At 40.7% G+C, this 15,387-nt stretch overlaps 1 protein-coding gene across 1 annotated transcript in view; it reads left to right on the top strand.

The window, feature by feature from the left end:
- Positions 1-15,387, top strand: part of LOC119901248 (inactive N-acetylated-alpha-linked acidic dipeptidase-like protein 2) — a 755,283-nt gene that overhangs the window by 655,427 nt on the left and 84,469 nt on the right. Inside the window, exon 14 of the mRNA XM_038716832.1 lies at positions 7,692-7,781. Within this exon, the coding sequence (XP_038572760.1) occupies positions 7,692-7,781 (90 nt within the window). The remainder of the gene's footprint in view (positions 1-7,691; positions 7,782-15,387) is intronic.

Genomic DNA, 15,387 nt, shown 5'->3' with positions numbered 1-15,387 from the left:
AACGTTGGGATCATATATATATATCGATGTTTTAGTATTGATCCACACATTACTAGCTTACACAGTATGTCAATAACCACAGAAAAAAATAGCGATCAAGAAGCAAGATATTATAGGCCTACACAGTATGAATGAATGGATGGTGGCATCTGATCACACAGTCATTTGCATAAACAATTCATCAATCATCATTCATCATGAACAGCACAGCAAACAAAATGTTACCAAAGACACAGATTTTAGTAAGTGTTTTCAAACATTTCAGACGTAATTTAAATCCCTGATCTTACTCCAAGAGACACCTGTACCAGAGACGTTTTAAGAGGAGACATGCCACTTTAAGAATCCTCAATACAACTCTATAAAAGGAGGCGGAAAATATATTTCAGCCAATCTTGTGGTTCTTCTGATGTAAGGGTCTACTGTGTATGTGTCACTACTACCACACATGCATAGTAGAAGGATAATGCTTTTTAAACCTTATTTTGGGAAAAAGTACTCAAACTTTTTTCAGTGATTTTTATGATATTTTACTGTTGATTCTATTCATGTAGCATGTACTAAGTTCATTCTATTGGTTTTTCACTCAGCAAAGTCATAAGAAACTCTGTTGAATTCCAAATTCTGTCCAAAGACTGCTGTCTTTTATCCTTCCTCTTTTGAGTGCTGCTATTTAGTTTGAGCTTGCTAAACACTATGCTGCTAACTTATTAACGTCCATCTGCTGAAGAACACTTACTTCTTGCTAAAGTTTGAGAGAAGTATAAGGCCTACTTTGTTGAAAACATTATGCTAAGTGGTAGGAGTGCTAATTACTGTTAAGGGTCATTATATTGCCTGGTCTTAAATAGACTCTCCTGGCTCTCCTTAAACAGAAAGCTACCCCTGTGTGCCCAAAGCCAGGATTGAAAACATATTGGTATGTGGTGGGAAATCAAATGCAACGCAAGCACATTAAACCTGTTAAAATGCCTGTAGGTTATTTCATGTCTACTGAAGTCCAGCTTCTTCCCTTAGGTTCCAGGACATTGATCTGATAGCTCTCCACAGAGGGCATTATGATGATGATGGAGACTGTGGCAGAGAAAGCTTTGATCTGTTCTTAAGGAATTTGATATGAAGGTCTAGAGAAAAATTACAATGAGGATTTGTTTGTTTTATGATGACTTTATCTGCTTCCTCGTTTATATTTGTAGTCGATGAGGCATCATTTAGAAATTATTTTGGTAGCTCAAGAAATATTTTATCGCATAAATGATCTCCAAACACTCAATATTATTGCTTATATTCAAGGCTGCCTGTGACTATAAGGGATATGGAACTAACACAGAGAGAAAAACTAAAAGCCCACAGTGCCAGGGTATATTCCTATGTGGTACACCAGGGAAATATCATAATTATGTTGTACTATAAAAATTAAATACCAGCATAAAGACTTGCATCAAAGATCTTGTGGTCACTGGGCAAGGATAAGGGCTCACATTCATTGTATGCTCTGGATGGGGTCCATTAGAATTACTGCTTGGGTTACAAAGAGCTCCAAGTAGGAGTAAACATTACCAAACAAGTGGATATGTCAGAATGTATTTTTTCCCAAGGGCATCTGGTTTGAAATAGGACAATCCTGAGTGATGAGAGGAATACTTTGGTCCAGAGCTACTGTCACTGTCCTTCATGCTCAAGAGGCACCGTTGATGTGTATCAGAAATGCCAGCATTGAATGTTTTTGTGTGTGGTTGTTTGTGTGCAAGAGAGAGGGAGTGTTTCTGCTACCATGCTTTCGTGCCAGCAGTTGTTGCAGTTGATTTGAATAGCATTTTCTCTGTTTCAACCTTAGTCTAGAACAGCATTTGCATGTAATCTACATATGGTCTTCTACAAAAAGACAGTTTCATCAGAGGTCAAAGCACAGGGTTGACTGAAGTCATGCAAGTTTGATTTATTCAGCCCAAAGTCACAGATTCATCACACAGAGCTTTTATGATCTGTACAACATAGAGTCCACTATCCTTTTTTCACAGCAGATTAAATTCATCCATCCACCATCCTGTCTCAGAAAAGATATGGGCAAGATGTGTACTTCCAGACACCTACAGACAATTTAGAGTCTCCGGTTTACAATATGTAGGAGAAGCACTACTTCAATAAAGACTATGTTGCCCTGTTAATAACAGGGAAATTAAACTGAATTAATTAGAACTTGATTATTAATTTGATTAGTCTCTTCAGAAGGATTAAATTCTTTTGATAGACTGACCTTGTACTCTGCTTAAAAGAAAACACACTGACAGCTTCTTTCTGATTAAATGAGGGTATTTATTCATTGCTACATAAATACCTAATAAATTATTAAATGAAGGATTAACAAGAAAAATAAACAAACATGCAGATATTGTGAAGAAATAAACCTGATCTTATCGGCAATAGTTTAGTGATGTTGTGATCTAATGGTGAAACACAACGGAAAGGTACTAACGTAACACTAGGGCACTTAACTTCTCTGAAACCATGGTTCAGCCTATTGTTTTGAAGTGCTGGCAGAGAAGAGAAGCTCCAGCTGGTTTTCCAGCGTTGTGTGCAGAGCTCATGCTGCCATGCAAGCGCCATGCAGTGGAAGGTGACTCCTGGAGTGCAGGTCCGGCAGTCCTGTTTCAGGGCTGACGGCGGAAATCGGGGCCAAGACAAGAAAGGCACAGTCAGGAGGATGCTGGATTCAAGTTTCTTCTGTTCGACACTTTGTCGTGTTAGAACACAGAGTAGGCTTCTTCTAGAAAGTTTCTTTCAAAAGGTGGGTGGGCTCCGTCTGCTCAGGTACAGCTGCGGTTACGAGCTTTTGGGTGACAAGTTGGCTTTGTCAAATAAAATATCTCTGACTACACTAACTTCTTCAGCTAGTCTTCTAATTCTGTTGGCTAGATAAAACACAAAAAAATAGCGTGCTATAACTTACGAGATTACGCGGTAGGCCTCAAAAACAAAGTCAGTTTAGTACTGACGCATTCAAAGGCTGGCCTAAAAATATATCAATTGTGCTTTGACTTGAGATGAGGCACAAAACAACATGTCCTCCAACCTAAACAACAACATAGGTCATTTAATCCATGCCTCCCAATACGACCATTATGAGCGTTTCCCAAATTAGCCACTAGGGGCTAGTGGTGGCGTTTGTCCCTGCCTACCAAATGTGATGTGACCTATGTCACATGCCTCCCAGAATGACACATACGAGCATTAACTATGATACGTAAGTCATGTGACCTACATCACATGAAAATAAACACGTGCTTGTTAGCGGTAGAAGTTTGGTTTAGGCAACAAAAACTAATGTTGTGGTTTGTGTTTAAATAAGTACATTACGTAGGTCATGTGAAGGACGTCACAAAAGTCACATGACGGAAGTCTATAACGGAACTCACTTGACTGAAGTCTACTCCGAGTTCCTCACTGTGACTTGGCTTCTCGCCCTATCACTAAGGTAGAGGCCAGCCACACGCCTGAGAAAACCGATTCCGGCCGCTTGTGCCCGCGATATAGTTCTTTTGGTCATGACTCAGCCCTCGTGACTGTAGGTCAAGAGCTATGCTTTCCGGCTCAGCTCTCTTTTCGTCACAACGGTGCAGTAAAGTGAATGCAAAACGAACTCATTCCCTACCCGGAGTGAGCACTTAGAGGTGCTAATCCCCATCCCGGCCACTCCACGCTCGGTTGCGAACCAATACAGTGAGGGCTGAAGGTTCTGGACCGATGATGCCATCGGGACCACATCATTTTCAAAAAAGCAGTGATGAGATTCCCGGCCCACAGATCTCCTCCCCACCTCAGCTACGCCTAGATATCCTGTGCAGGAATATCACAAACATGATTGGTGACAAAGTGCAGCCCTGGCGGAGGCCGACCTCCACCTGGAACAAGTCCGACTTACTGCAGAGAATCCGTCACAGCTCTTGCTTTGGATGTACAGGGATTGGATAGCCCTTAAAAGGGACGCTTACTCCTGCAACCTATATTCCTTTGTCTAAAGGGACATGTTGTCTTCTCCAATTTCCTGACTCTAGTTATTTTAACTGACTGGGTACGGCAGCAGGAACCGATAGTACCCAGAGGAAGCCTGTACAAACACAGGGAGAACATGTAAACTCCACTCAGCCATTTAGGGTCCAAGACCTTTTCCTGTGTGGTGACAGTGCTAACCATTATATAAATGTATTATACATCACTCACCTGTGCTGGTGCTGTCCTTAGGGTGGAAGCGTTTTGACTTTCTCTTTTTAGTGCAAACCAGTGAACCTTGTTTAGGAGGAAAGATGAAGTGAGGAGTAGATAGGGGGGCGTTACAAAGGGCTCTCAGTACAAAGTGAATGAAACTCTGGTATCTTTGATCCTGGCGATCTCTCTCTCTTTGTTTTAGGGCTTTAGCTCTCCAAGACCCTTCATCCTGGCCCTGTGAAGTACAGAACAGTTTGCTTGATTTGGCCTGCTGCTCAGCCCGGCATATCCATGGCTAATGGTACTGTAATATACTGAGGGAGGAGAATCAGCAGGTGGAGGATCTGCAGTGTTTATGTATAGCATGTATGTGCTTGCATTTAGCAACATTTTGGATTGTAGCTATCTGTTTTTCATTGGTAGTATTTTTATGGAATTACAGCATCTTTCTAATTATTTTAATAGCCTAGGTTTTGTTTTTAAAAAATTAAACAATCCCTGTGAAATGCCGTGAAGTTGAGTTCAGCTTTCCATGCATGGATCTGTAGTGTGGAGGTGGTGGGGTTTATTGGCATGCGTTCGTTTTATTGTGTAACTACACAACAACACATCCAGCAGATTCAGGTGATAATTCTCTGTACTTTCATCACTATAACACCAAACTTTCAAATTGTTTTAACCTTGTCACTATAAACATTTTCATTGACATTACAACTGCTTAAAATAACATGATGTTAGAGTTGATGGTACTTCGTTGCTGTTTCCCGTTCCTTCTGTGCTTTTCATTTTCCCTGATCTTTCACAGAAATAAGTGCACAGTGACCTTTGAGAGTCCTGAAGTCACCCCCGGGCTGGCTGATTTTCCTCTTGCTTCTGTAACTCAATCTGCAATGTCCCATTAAGCATGCCTTTTATCAATCTTTCTGAATAAGTGAAACATGTTCCTGGGGTTTATATCCAGATTCTAAGATGAATGAATGGCTACTGCAGCACTGAGAAGTTGAACCCTTTGTCATCTTTGTTAACAAAGATTGATTTGATAGCTTACATAGCTGTCTGATGATGTTTAACATGTGTCGTCTACTGTTTATGGGAAATTGTGTTCATAAAAGGCAGCTAAAAACTAAATATTAGATCATTGTTCAGCATGGCCAAGTGGATTAACAAGGGCTTCAATGTTAGCCAGACTTAATATTCAAAATGTCAGATTAATGTTTATGTCAAGATTTCTAACTATGGGTCTCTGGGTAATAATATATCAGTAGAGTAACAGTGACGTAATCAATTGCTGCTCTCAAAGATGAATAATTACAATTTTGCTTTAAAGTGAGTAATGAGTTATGACAGCTGCATACCTCTGGTTTTGTGTGTGTGTGTGTGTGTGTGTGTGTGTGTGTGTGTGTCATTGGCCCACCACTCGTCTTTTTACCACATTTGTCTACATGTATGTGGGTATCTGCATCATCACGGTGCTGATGTCAAACCACTCATCTCTACAAGTAGTTGCAGAGAAACACAGCTTGACCGCAGACACAGACAGCTGCAGAAATCTCCGGGGTTCAAACAGCACTCGGAGCCATGGCTTTTAGAGAGTGCACCACAGATGTAACCATGTGTTTGATTTTAATTCTTCTCTTCTGGGTGTAGGCAGTGAGGCTTCTTTTTGGGGAACGCTACACATATTCAGCTTGACATCCACAACAGGGGCATATTTTGAGGCAGATGTTGCGCTCAATAATTCACATATTTATTCAGAGGCAGCACACAAAAAGGCTTCATAAAACTTTCTGCTTGTGCCTTCTTAAAATGGGTAAATATGTGAATTATTAAGTAAAACATCTATTCCCCATATGTGCCCACACTGCGGGTGCCATATTGACTGGTTGAGATAGTTGATAAGGTACGTCCCACGTTTTAGCTTATTTTCCTGGCTGAGGCGTTTATCTATTTAAATTTGAAGTGTTTTTCTTCCAGTAACCTGACGCCTACAGAAGCAGCTCGTGCACTCAGGAACCTTTGGGTATCAATTTATGTACATGATGTGCACCCCGCTAATCACAGTTCTGCTTAGTTGATCTCTGGGAAGGTTCAACTCAAATTTTAACATTTCTACAGGGTGCACTGACATCATGCATTTGTAGCAACGCCCATGGCTCTCAGGATACTTCATACTCATTTTCTAACTTCACTGATAATCTTTTTAGTCTTCCAAGCAGAAATTGACAAATGTGAACTATCAACTTTGTTAAAACAATTAAATCCTACAGAAAAATTCATGTCAGTATTTCTAGAATCATTCCGCACCCAACACTTTACCTCCAATGCCAACGCTCTGGGAATGAAATGGGAGGTAGCAAAACTGACTTCAAAATACATTGTTCTGTCACAGACCCACAGTTTATGTACAAATTTGTATTAATTGTAAACATAATATTTCACCAGCCAGAACCATGCCATATTTGTTATGCACAGATATTATAAAAAATGAGACTGTTGTAAATATTGGCTGATTTAAACCAAAAACTTTGTCAATGATTGAATTTCAGGGTTTTGCAGAATCATCCATTACGGTTTGAAAAATCACGACATATTTGCAAAAAGACTGTTGGACTGTTAGCTTTTGAGCTTTCAACTTGCAACTTCCAGATTTCTTGAACTAATATCAATGTCAAGACTAGAATTAATATAATGACTGTTTTTACCAAAACATGTAAATGTCCATTCAACAGTTGCTGACTGCATCAGTACATGAATCTGAAAACGGAACAGCCCAGTCAAAACATAGGTGTCTGGCAGCGTTCCTCTTTAATTACAGGAAGCAGAAATTCTATCCATCCATCCATTGTCACCCGCTTATCCTGAGTACAGGGTCGCGGGGGGGCTGTAGCCAATCCCAGTCCATCGCAGGGCGCAGAAATTCATATATGAGTTATAAATGAATGAATGGAAACCTTTATTGCCCTTTATGGAATTTTTTTCAAATTGTAGATTATATATTAAACATAAAATTAACACTCCACACATTACTGACTCTAAACTCCAACCAACCAGGCAGGATGAGAATGCTACTGTCTAAAACTAGTTGATACGCTGTCAGATATTTCTTGATTTTCAGGCCTTTGATGTTTTTATCTGTCTGCTACTTAATATGACTTCATGAAGAAACTATTCCTCTACAGCGGCACCAAAGCGACTATGAAGTCACAATGAGGTGCTTAGTTTTGGAATATTACAAAGTATGCTGAGGTGACAATGAGTTAGTTTTTTGGTGCGTGCAGGCAACGTTACATGACTTTGTGTCAGCGTCTGGGACTGTGTGTGACAAAAAGTCCTGGCAGCTCAGTGGCCCTTGAGACTTTACTTACTTTACTGTTGTTTCTGAATGACTTGACTTAAAAAGACCGGAGAGGAGACAGATATTAAAAAGATAATGTTGGGGTGTCATTTGTGACACGTGTGCTTGTTCTTCTCTCTCTCACTTTCAGGCCACCAGTTTCCTGTCAGAGACCCAGTTTTCTGCTGAGTCACCAGAGACTCTGGATCCACTTTTCAAGTTCCATGTGACCATTGCTAAGGTAGGACCACCTACATCATTTACTTCTACCAATAAAATCTGCATATCACTGTGGCAGTCATGTCTCCCAAGTTTCATAACACTGTAACAGTATTAACAGTCTAATGCAGTCCTATACTCAATTAAAAATCCTGTTAAAGTAGGGTGAGGACAGCCTTGATTATGCCTGAAAGTGCTTTGTCTATAGCTCAATGATGTTAGGGCTGCTGCTGACTAAAGACTTTCCTACTCCACTGCTAGTCGTTAGGTCAAGCCAATAGTTGACTAGTTCAGTTCTACCCATTACCAATTTTACGGGCCACTTAGTGACTGAAATATCTAAGTTCTTGGAGATGGCCACTAAGTTAACACAATCCATTCATATTTAGGCTGGATTAACAATAACTTAAATATGAAATGGACCCTTTTGAGTAATTCATGCTTTAGCTTTGAGGGATTAAATTCAGCTAACACTGACCAGTTTATCTTTATCCCCCCGGCCTCATATCGACCAAAATGAGAGTAAAGATTTCATGTAGCATTAACTCTAGGAAGGTTTATGACAACATGAGGTGCACCTCTTGCTTTTTTATTTTATTGTTATATTTCAGTCAGTCACTCAGCTGGTGCAGCAAATTAGCAGGTTCATTAGCTAAGTGAAGTATGAACAGGTCACCATCCATTTTAGCTGTGACTGTGACCTCATAGTATTTATTAATATTGACTGGAGATAAAGCCGGCTGTGCAGGAACAATCACTACTGTCTTTACTTTCAGTTTCTTAGTACAGCAGATCTAATGAAGAAAGGCTGAGAAAAAGCCACAGATGAGCCAGTTTCTACTCAGCGCTGTATATTTTCAACTTTGCACATTCCGGGCAGTTCTTCAAATGAGGCAAAGCTAAAAGGCGTCTGAAGGTCAACAGCAGGGAAAAAAACACAAAAGATGGATCCACGGCTGAATATGGATCCTGTGTTATCATAGTATCGTTTCTTCTCAGAATCATTTCTTAATTAAGATTTCAATCTCAGATTACAGATTAGACCTTTTTAAAATAACCTCACTCTTAGGAGGAATACTCTTATTTCTTATAAATGCCACCAGCTCACCACAGCTATTGCCACTGTAGGCTGGCTGTCACAGTTTACAAATTACATAAGGCACAGTGACATTTTCATCATCTTTCATGGAGGCCCGGCTCTAAATGAACCCACTTCAATTTGGTATGTCCTTACTTTCGCACTTCATATGTGTGAAATTACACTTAGTTCTCCTGGCAGGAGAACTGCGCTGCCAAAACTCTAAGAACAAACTGTTAGTGACAATAGTAGCTCAACCGACTACTGTCTCTCCAGATAAACAAACAAAGGGAACTTTATTCAGTAATGCCGAAAGTGGAGGAGAAGACAGAAGCAGTTTAATTTGGGAGAGCAGGATGTGAAGCAGAGAGAACACCACATTTGCACAAAAGAAGCTTTTCTTCTGGTGAGCAGGGTGCCGTCTGTGTATTTAGACTCCTAGCATTCTGTCTGTAGTGTATGCCTGTTTGATGTATGCATGATCCAGAGTCTGACTTTGAATGTATACAAGTGGGGCTGTGAATGTACTCTAGCACCAGTTCTAAGTCCAAGCCGGGGCTGCATTTCAGTGCAAATTTAAACATGTTAGAACTAACTTGTCCTCCTGTGTCTTACCTTCTGATCGAGTCTTGATATAATCCTCCTAAATGTTTTAATTATTATGCAGAGTATTAATTTGCTTACTTTCAGTATATTATATACTAGATCTAGAACAAAAATAACAGGGACTTACTTATGAAAACATTTCTTCATAGCACTACTGGTTGTCACAAACTCCACAGGGTACCTTTAATATAAATAAAACACACACACAGAGGGTTGTAAGATGTGGTGCTGTGTGTGGCCCCAGTCTATAGATCTTATCGCACCATGAGCAGCACAATCAAAGCCTCCCTTTCAGCAGTTGGATATCCATTATATCTGCAGTTAGCTGTTACTCCTAAATAGCCACAAACATGGCTGCAGTGTTTGAGCTAGAAACCCTCTACTTCCCACAATTCAGATCTACTGCAGGTGTATGAAGAACTGAAGGCAAAAAAAGTTTTTGTGTGTGTGTGTGTGTGTGTGTGTGTGTGTGTGTGCGCGCGCACGCGTGCAGGCATTCACAGTATCAGCTACAGTATATATGGTGTTATGTCCACTGTGCAGGCAACCTTCATGACCATCCCATCCCTGCTGGATGGTGATTGCTCAGCTAAAATGCTGCTGGTTGGCAGCTCATTTTTCTCTAATTCTTTTTCAGTAGACAGATCCTTCATTTTAGCAGTGACCTCTAAATAAAGTCACTGACAGGCTCAGATCGTTATTATAAGTGTTCAACAACATTGTTGAAAGAATCCTTACAGAGGTGGACTTTTTTTTCCAAGAGTCACTATATCTGATTGGATGTAGGTGTTGTTTTTCTCAAGGTGTGTGAGGGCTGAGTGGAGAGCAGTAGAGATGGTTCTGAAAGCAAACTGATGAGGGTCCAGCCTGGCTGGGATGATGTTCTTTTCGGTGCTGCAGAACCAGTTTCTTCGTCAGAATGGGGGTGAGAGCCGTCGTTCAGACTAGACACTGCAGACTTTTTAGGTACAGGAACGATGGTGGCTGTCTTGAAGCAGGTGGTCAGTAATAACATCAACTAGCTGCCTGGAACATGTTTTTAGTACACGGCCAGGGATGTTATCAGGACTCTCCTCACATCTGCTGTGGATACTGACAGTGGCCGGTCCTCTGGAGGTGGAGTAGAATTTACAGCTGGCTCTTTGTTGAGGAGATCAAAGCGAGCATAAAAGGTGTTAAGCTTATTTAGTAATGTGGCCTCATGTTCTTGATGGCCTGCCACATATCTTTGGTGTTGCTGGTGTTGAGGTCTCTCTCCAGTCTCTGCTGATGTCTCCGCTTCACCTCCATGATGCCAGCTTTCAGTCTCACTCTGGCAGTGCTGTAAGCTTCTTTATCACCTGTCCAAAAAGGCAGCTTTTTTGGCTCTGTAAAGAGTCCTCACCTCTCTATTTATCCAGGCTTTCAGGTTGGGGATTGATTTTATTGCCTTTGTGATCACCACTTCAACAACACTGACAATGTATATTCCTCAAGGTTGATGTGGTTCTCCTAGATGGCGGCCTCTCTTAACATGTGCCAGTCAGTGCACTCAAAACAATCCTGTAAAGCTGTAGCCTCATCTGTCCACACTTAGCTGTTTTTACTGATGATCTGACCCTGTGGCTGCAGCCCAGGAGGTAGAGTGGTTTTCCCACTAATCGGAAGATCTGCGGTTTGATCCTCCGGCTTCTGCAGTCCCCAAATTGAATGCGTGTGAATGTTAATTTCTGATGAGCAGTTGGCACCTTAGCCTCTGGCATCAGTGTGTGAATGTGACTTTGTGTGCAAGTTCTTTGAGTGAAAGGCCCTATTCAAGTACAAGTAAGTAACACATGGTGGCTCCACTTTAATCTTGAGCTGCAGAGCTGCAGTCTTCATTCAACTTACACTGTAAATTTCCAGCTAAACTGAGGCTTTTTGAAGACGCTTTTCTCTCTCTCTCTCTCTCTCTCTCTCTCTCTCTCAACAACCTGCATGCACGTTGCAGTTCCTCACAGGTCACATAGCTAGCTCTTTAAAAACAATATAATATTCTTTATGTGGTTCATCAACGGTGATAAATTATCCGAAAGTCCCACAAGGTGCGAACAACTCGGCAAACCGGTGAAGCCGGGGCTCCGTCTCTTCAGCAAGTGTTCCTCTTCTGCCACTGCACACACACTCACTATGCCTACACATACGTACTGATGACCCAGGGTTAGGGTTACAATTTTGGATTAATTCATGCATTTCAAAAACATTTATTGAAAGTTTTTTTCTTTTTACATGTTTTACAGCATTAAATGTTAAAATGGATATTGTAATAGGCTGTATATTAACTTATAGGGAGAAAAGTGGTAGTTCTATGTGAAATCCGACGTTGAGCACCCCCATATACCCCGAGATTGACAGTCGAATTAGGCCCCCGTCCATCGAATCTTCGATTATTCGGTGTAAGCCCTAAAAAACACTATCCGATTGTTTTATCATTTGACCACTGATGCAATAGTTTGATCCGGGTTAGATACCATATAAGGGTCTGAGTCTGCAAACTAAGGCACCAATCCATATAAGGGCACAGTCCTATAGAATAAGTGTAGGCATCTGTTAGACACCATAGTGCACCACAGACCATTAGTCTGAGTCTCCACATAACCACTGACCTCTACTCTCCCCTTAAAAGGTCACTAATCCTCTATCTATCTATTGTGCGTCAAATGCACATATGTTATACACCACAGTCGCACAACACACAACAGTGGACTTGGTTGAAGACCTTCTTTCAATAACTATGACCTGGATAACTGAGAATCTTCACAGACATCACACAACAGTCTAGCAGCCAGAGGGCTTTGTCACTTGATCCTCAGCACATGTTGGTTTTCGGCATTTATCATTTTTTTTAGGGAGGAGAAGTCTCTGTTGTTCAGAAGTATCATTTTAAGTATAAATTCGCAATTTTAATACAAAAAAATACAAATCTACATTAATGTTACGTTCCTCCAGATGGTAAGTCCAGGGGGAGGAGGAGCAACAATATTTGAAATAAAATCGGGACAAAGAGGACAGGAAGTCAGGGTTATGTGCAAACTAAAGTGTATGTATTCAATATTGACAAATGAAAACCAACTCAAAACTACTCCCTCAAAAGGAGACAGCGAGCCAACAAGGTAAGGCAACAATAAACACAGGTAAACTGAGGGAGCGAGGTTCAACACTAAATGAACTGACCACCGAGGAGGTTAAAACCAGACACTGTTCTGGACTCACGGAAGATCTGTTAAACCCACTGGTTGAATGGGCTGCCCCTGTCCACTGGGCTGACAGGCTGGCAGTGGTCTGCTCACAGGTGTTGGTCTGTAGTGTGGTAGAAAAGGAAACATACCACTTACATCTATACTGGTAACAGCGTGCTTGGGCCATGGACAAAGTATTTGGTGGTATAAAACCTTCCCTCAAAATTCTGCTTGTTTGCACAGACAAATGTCAGTGTGATGATATCCAGCAACCTTGAATTCCCTCTGTGGGAATCCTATAACAAATGGCTATACCACAGAACTGAGAATCATTAGGGAATTCCTTTACTGGATTGTTTAGACACACCACAGGACTTATTAGAAGACAAGGAAGTTGGTAAAGTTCAATACAATACTGAATGGTGGCTGTGGAAGATTCTTCCAGTTCTAAAATAGCATTTAGAAATCTGTAGAGTTGTGTCAGAAGTCAATTTGTTTGGTCTAAGGCAGGGGGTTTCGGAGTCTGACAAAATCGAGATATCTATTTTTGGGGATAGTCACACACAATGAGCATGAATGTCAATAATGATGCTTCATAATGCAAATTTTTCACAAAGTCAGATATGTGGTATAACTCAATTTTTACCAAAAGTTGCTGTGTCACTTTGTATGCTGCATAGAGCAGTAGAGAGTTCTGGTCAACGTGCTTGTTTTGTACTTTTATGGTCAAGAACAGGTTTGTCCCTGACCCACTTTTTAGGAAACACAAACCAAGAGCATTATACAGTTTCCATTTGTAATACTGGTATTGTAAGGATGTAACATCATACTTTTTGTGTTACATGCCCTCTGGTAACAGAGATAAAGCATTGTGCATAGTGACTATAAGTGCAAAGCTGTTTCTCCATCAGAGCATGTTTTACCTTATTTAGCTGCAGTGCCTTAACAACCACAGAGGGAAAATCATGTTTTGCCTCAGCCCAGAAATGATGGATTAAAAACGTTTTGTAGCATCCTAAGATTCTCTTGGGTATTTTGAGCTGGTAAAAGGACACCACAGACCTCACCTTCCTTGTGTCTTTGGGAGAATTCTCATGATCTTGTATCTTTCTGAGGATTACTTGCTCCCATACCTTTAGCTGAGTCTTCCCAGTCTTGCAGGAGAAGAGGCAGATGGTTAGGTGGCCTGGGGGAGAGACAGGGTTGAGGATTGCCCTAGTGGAGGTGATAATAGGAATCAGTGATCCACATGGAGCCATCTTAAGAGGGGCCATGTTTCACAGTTTGTGTCAGGTATAATTAATCCAGTACAATGCAAAAAATGTGCTATAAAATCACATTAGTTTGGTTCTGATGTCATTCTCTTCTGGCCTTTTGTTTTCAGCCTTCAGTTTTCCTATAAAAAAATTTTTTTTAAAACAGCTGTTCATCGTGCAGTTTCTTTTCTGCGGCCTTTGGGATGGCTTGTTTGACCTGCATGTGAATTTCAAATTAACACAATATCTCAACATTTCATCCTCACATTGGCTAGTGTCAGGGAGTTATCTTTTTACCGGCCCAATCCCCGTGTTCAATGGTCTGCCAAATAGGACTTCAAAAGGACTGAGACCCCCTCTGCCCCTCGTCTGGCTCCTCGTGTGCATTAAAACGATTGGCAAAGCTTTTGTCCATGTTAAACCTGTTTCTTCACAACATTTCACAAGCTTGTTTTTCAATGTGCCATTTTCTCTTTCAACTGCACCTCTGCTAGCCGGATGATACGCACAATGTTGTTTCAGATTAATCCTCATATACTCTCCTGCACTTTTCAATGCTGTGCTAATGAAAGGTGTGCCATTTGCAGCCTGTCTGTAGCTGTGTTTTCACTCTTTGTTTTGTTGTTGGAGGAAGCTTCAGTTTTTCAGCATTCTCAAGATTTCCAAAATCCCAGGTCACACAGTTGTGTTTCACCACGTCCCTGACTTCTGGCTTGGTGCCATTGATGACACAGTCTCAATGGTGGTTCCTCCTATTGCTTCTATGTGTGTGCTGTGGATTTCTGAGTCTGCTACAGACTGGATCCAGATCAGGACCTGGTTTGACACACTGAGATGCAGAAATGTTTAGAGATGCTGTCCCTGCCTTTTTTCCTGTCCCTGAGAAGTGCTTCCTTTAAACAATCTGCTGTCCAATCTGTTCTAGATTTTCTCTTTTCATTTTCATTTTTTTTTAACTTACTCTTTAAAGTTTCTGACAGAAGCTGCCTGTTACTGGAAAGCCACACTCCTTTACCCAAATGTCCAGTTGGTCAGTGCTTCGGTTACCATAGTTGTTAATCATGTAATTAATATTAAGAGAAGTCATTACTGGAGATATCAGAGGATCTCGTTCCTTTTTGCTGTTGAACCCATTTTCTTTGTGTAGTTCTTAAATCCCAAACTACCCAAATGTAGTAAAATGTCTCTCTTCTCTTTAGGTATTTAACTTTAGAATTAATTTGCTTGAAATCTCCTTTTGTTTTAAATTTGGGAGGTTTGTTTTATCTTACACTTATAAGGACCTTGAAGCCGTCTGCTTGGGAAAAGATTGTTAACAGATCTGTAATTTTGAGTTTTTCTCTAACAACCCTTTATGTTCCATACCATGGAAAAGCTTTTAGACTGAAAAATGTCTTGATCTGTTTTACAAAAGCCTTTGTTCAACATTCACACACGTTCTGTTTTTTTTTTTCTTTTCCTCATTCGCAATTTGTTAACTCAAGGCTGTTT

This window comes from Micropterus salmoides, unplaced genomic scaffold (assembly GCF_014851395.1).
Source record: "Micropterus salmoides isolate LMB-PRFRI ecotype aquatic unplaced genomic scaffold, ASM1485139v1 Ms_hic_scaffold_13, whole genome shotgun sequence".
Lineage (NCBI taxonomy): Eukaryota > Metazoa > Chordata > Actinopteri > Centrarchiformes > Centrarchidae > Micropterus > Micropterus salmoides.
The sequence above is the reverse complement of the archived record's forward strand: the minus strand, read 5'-3'. Positions and strand labels throughout refer to the sequence as shown.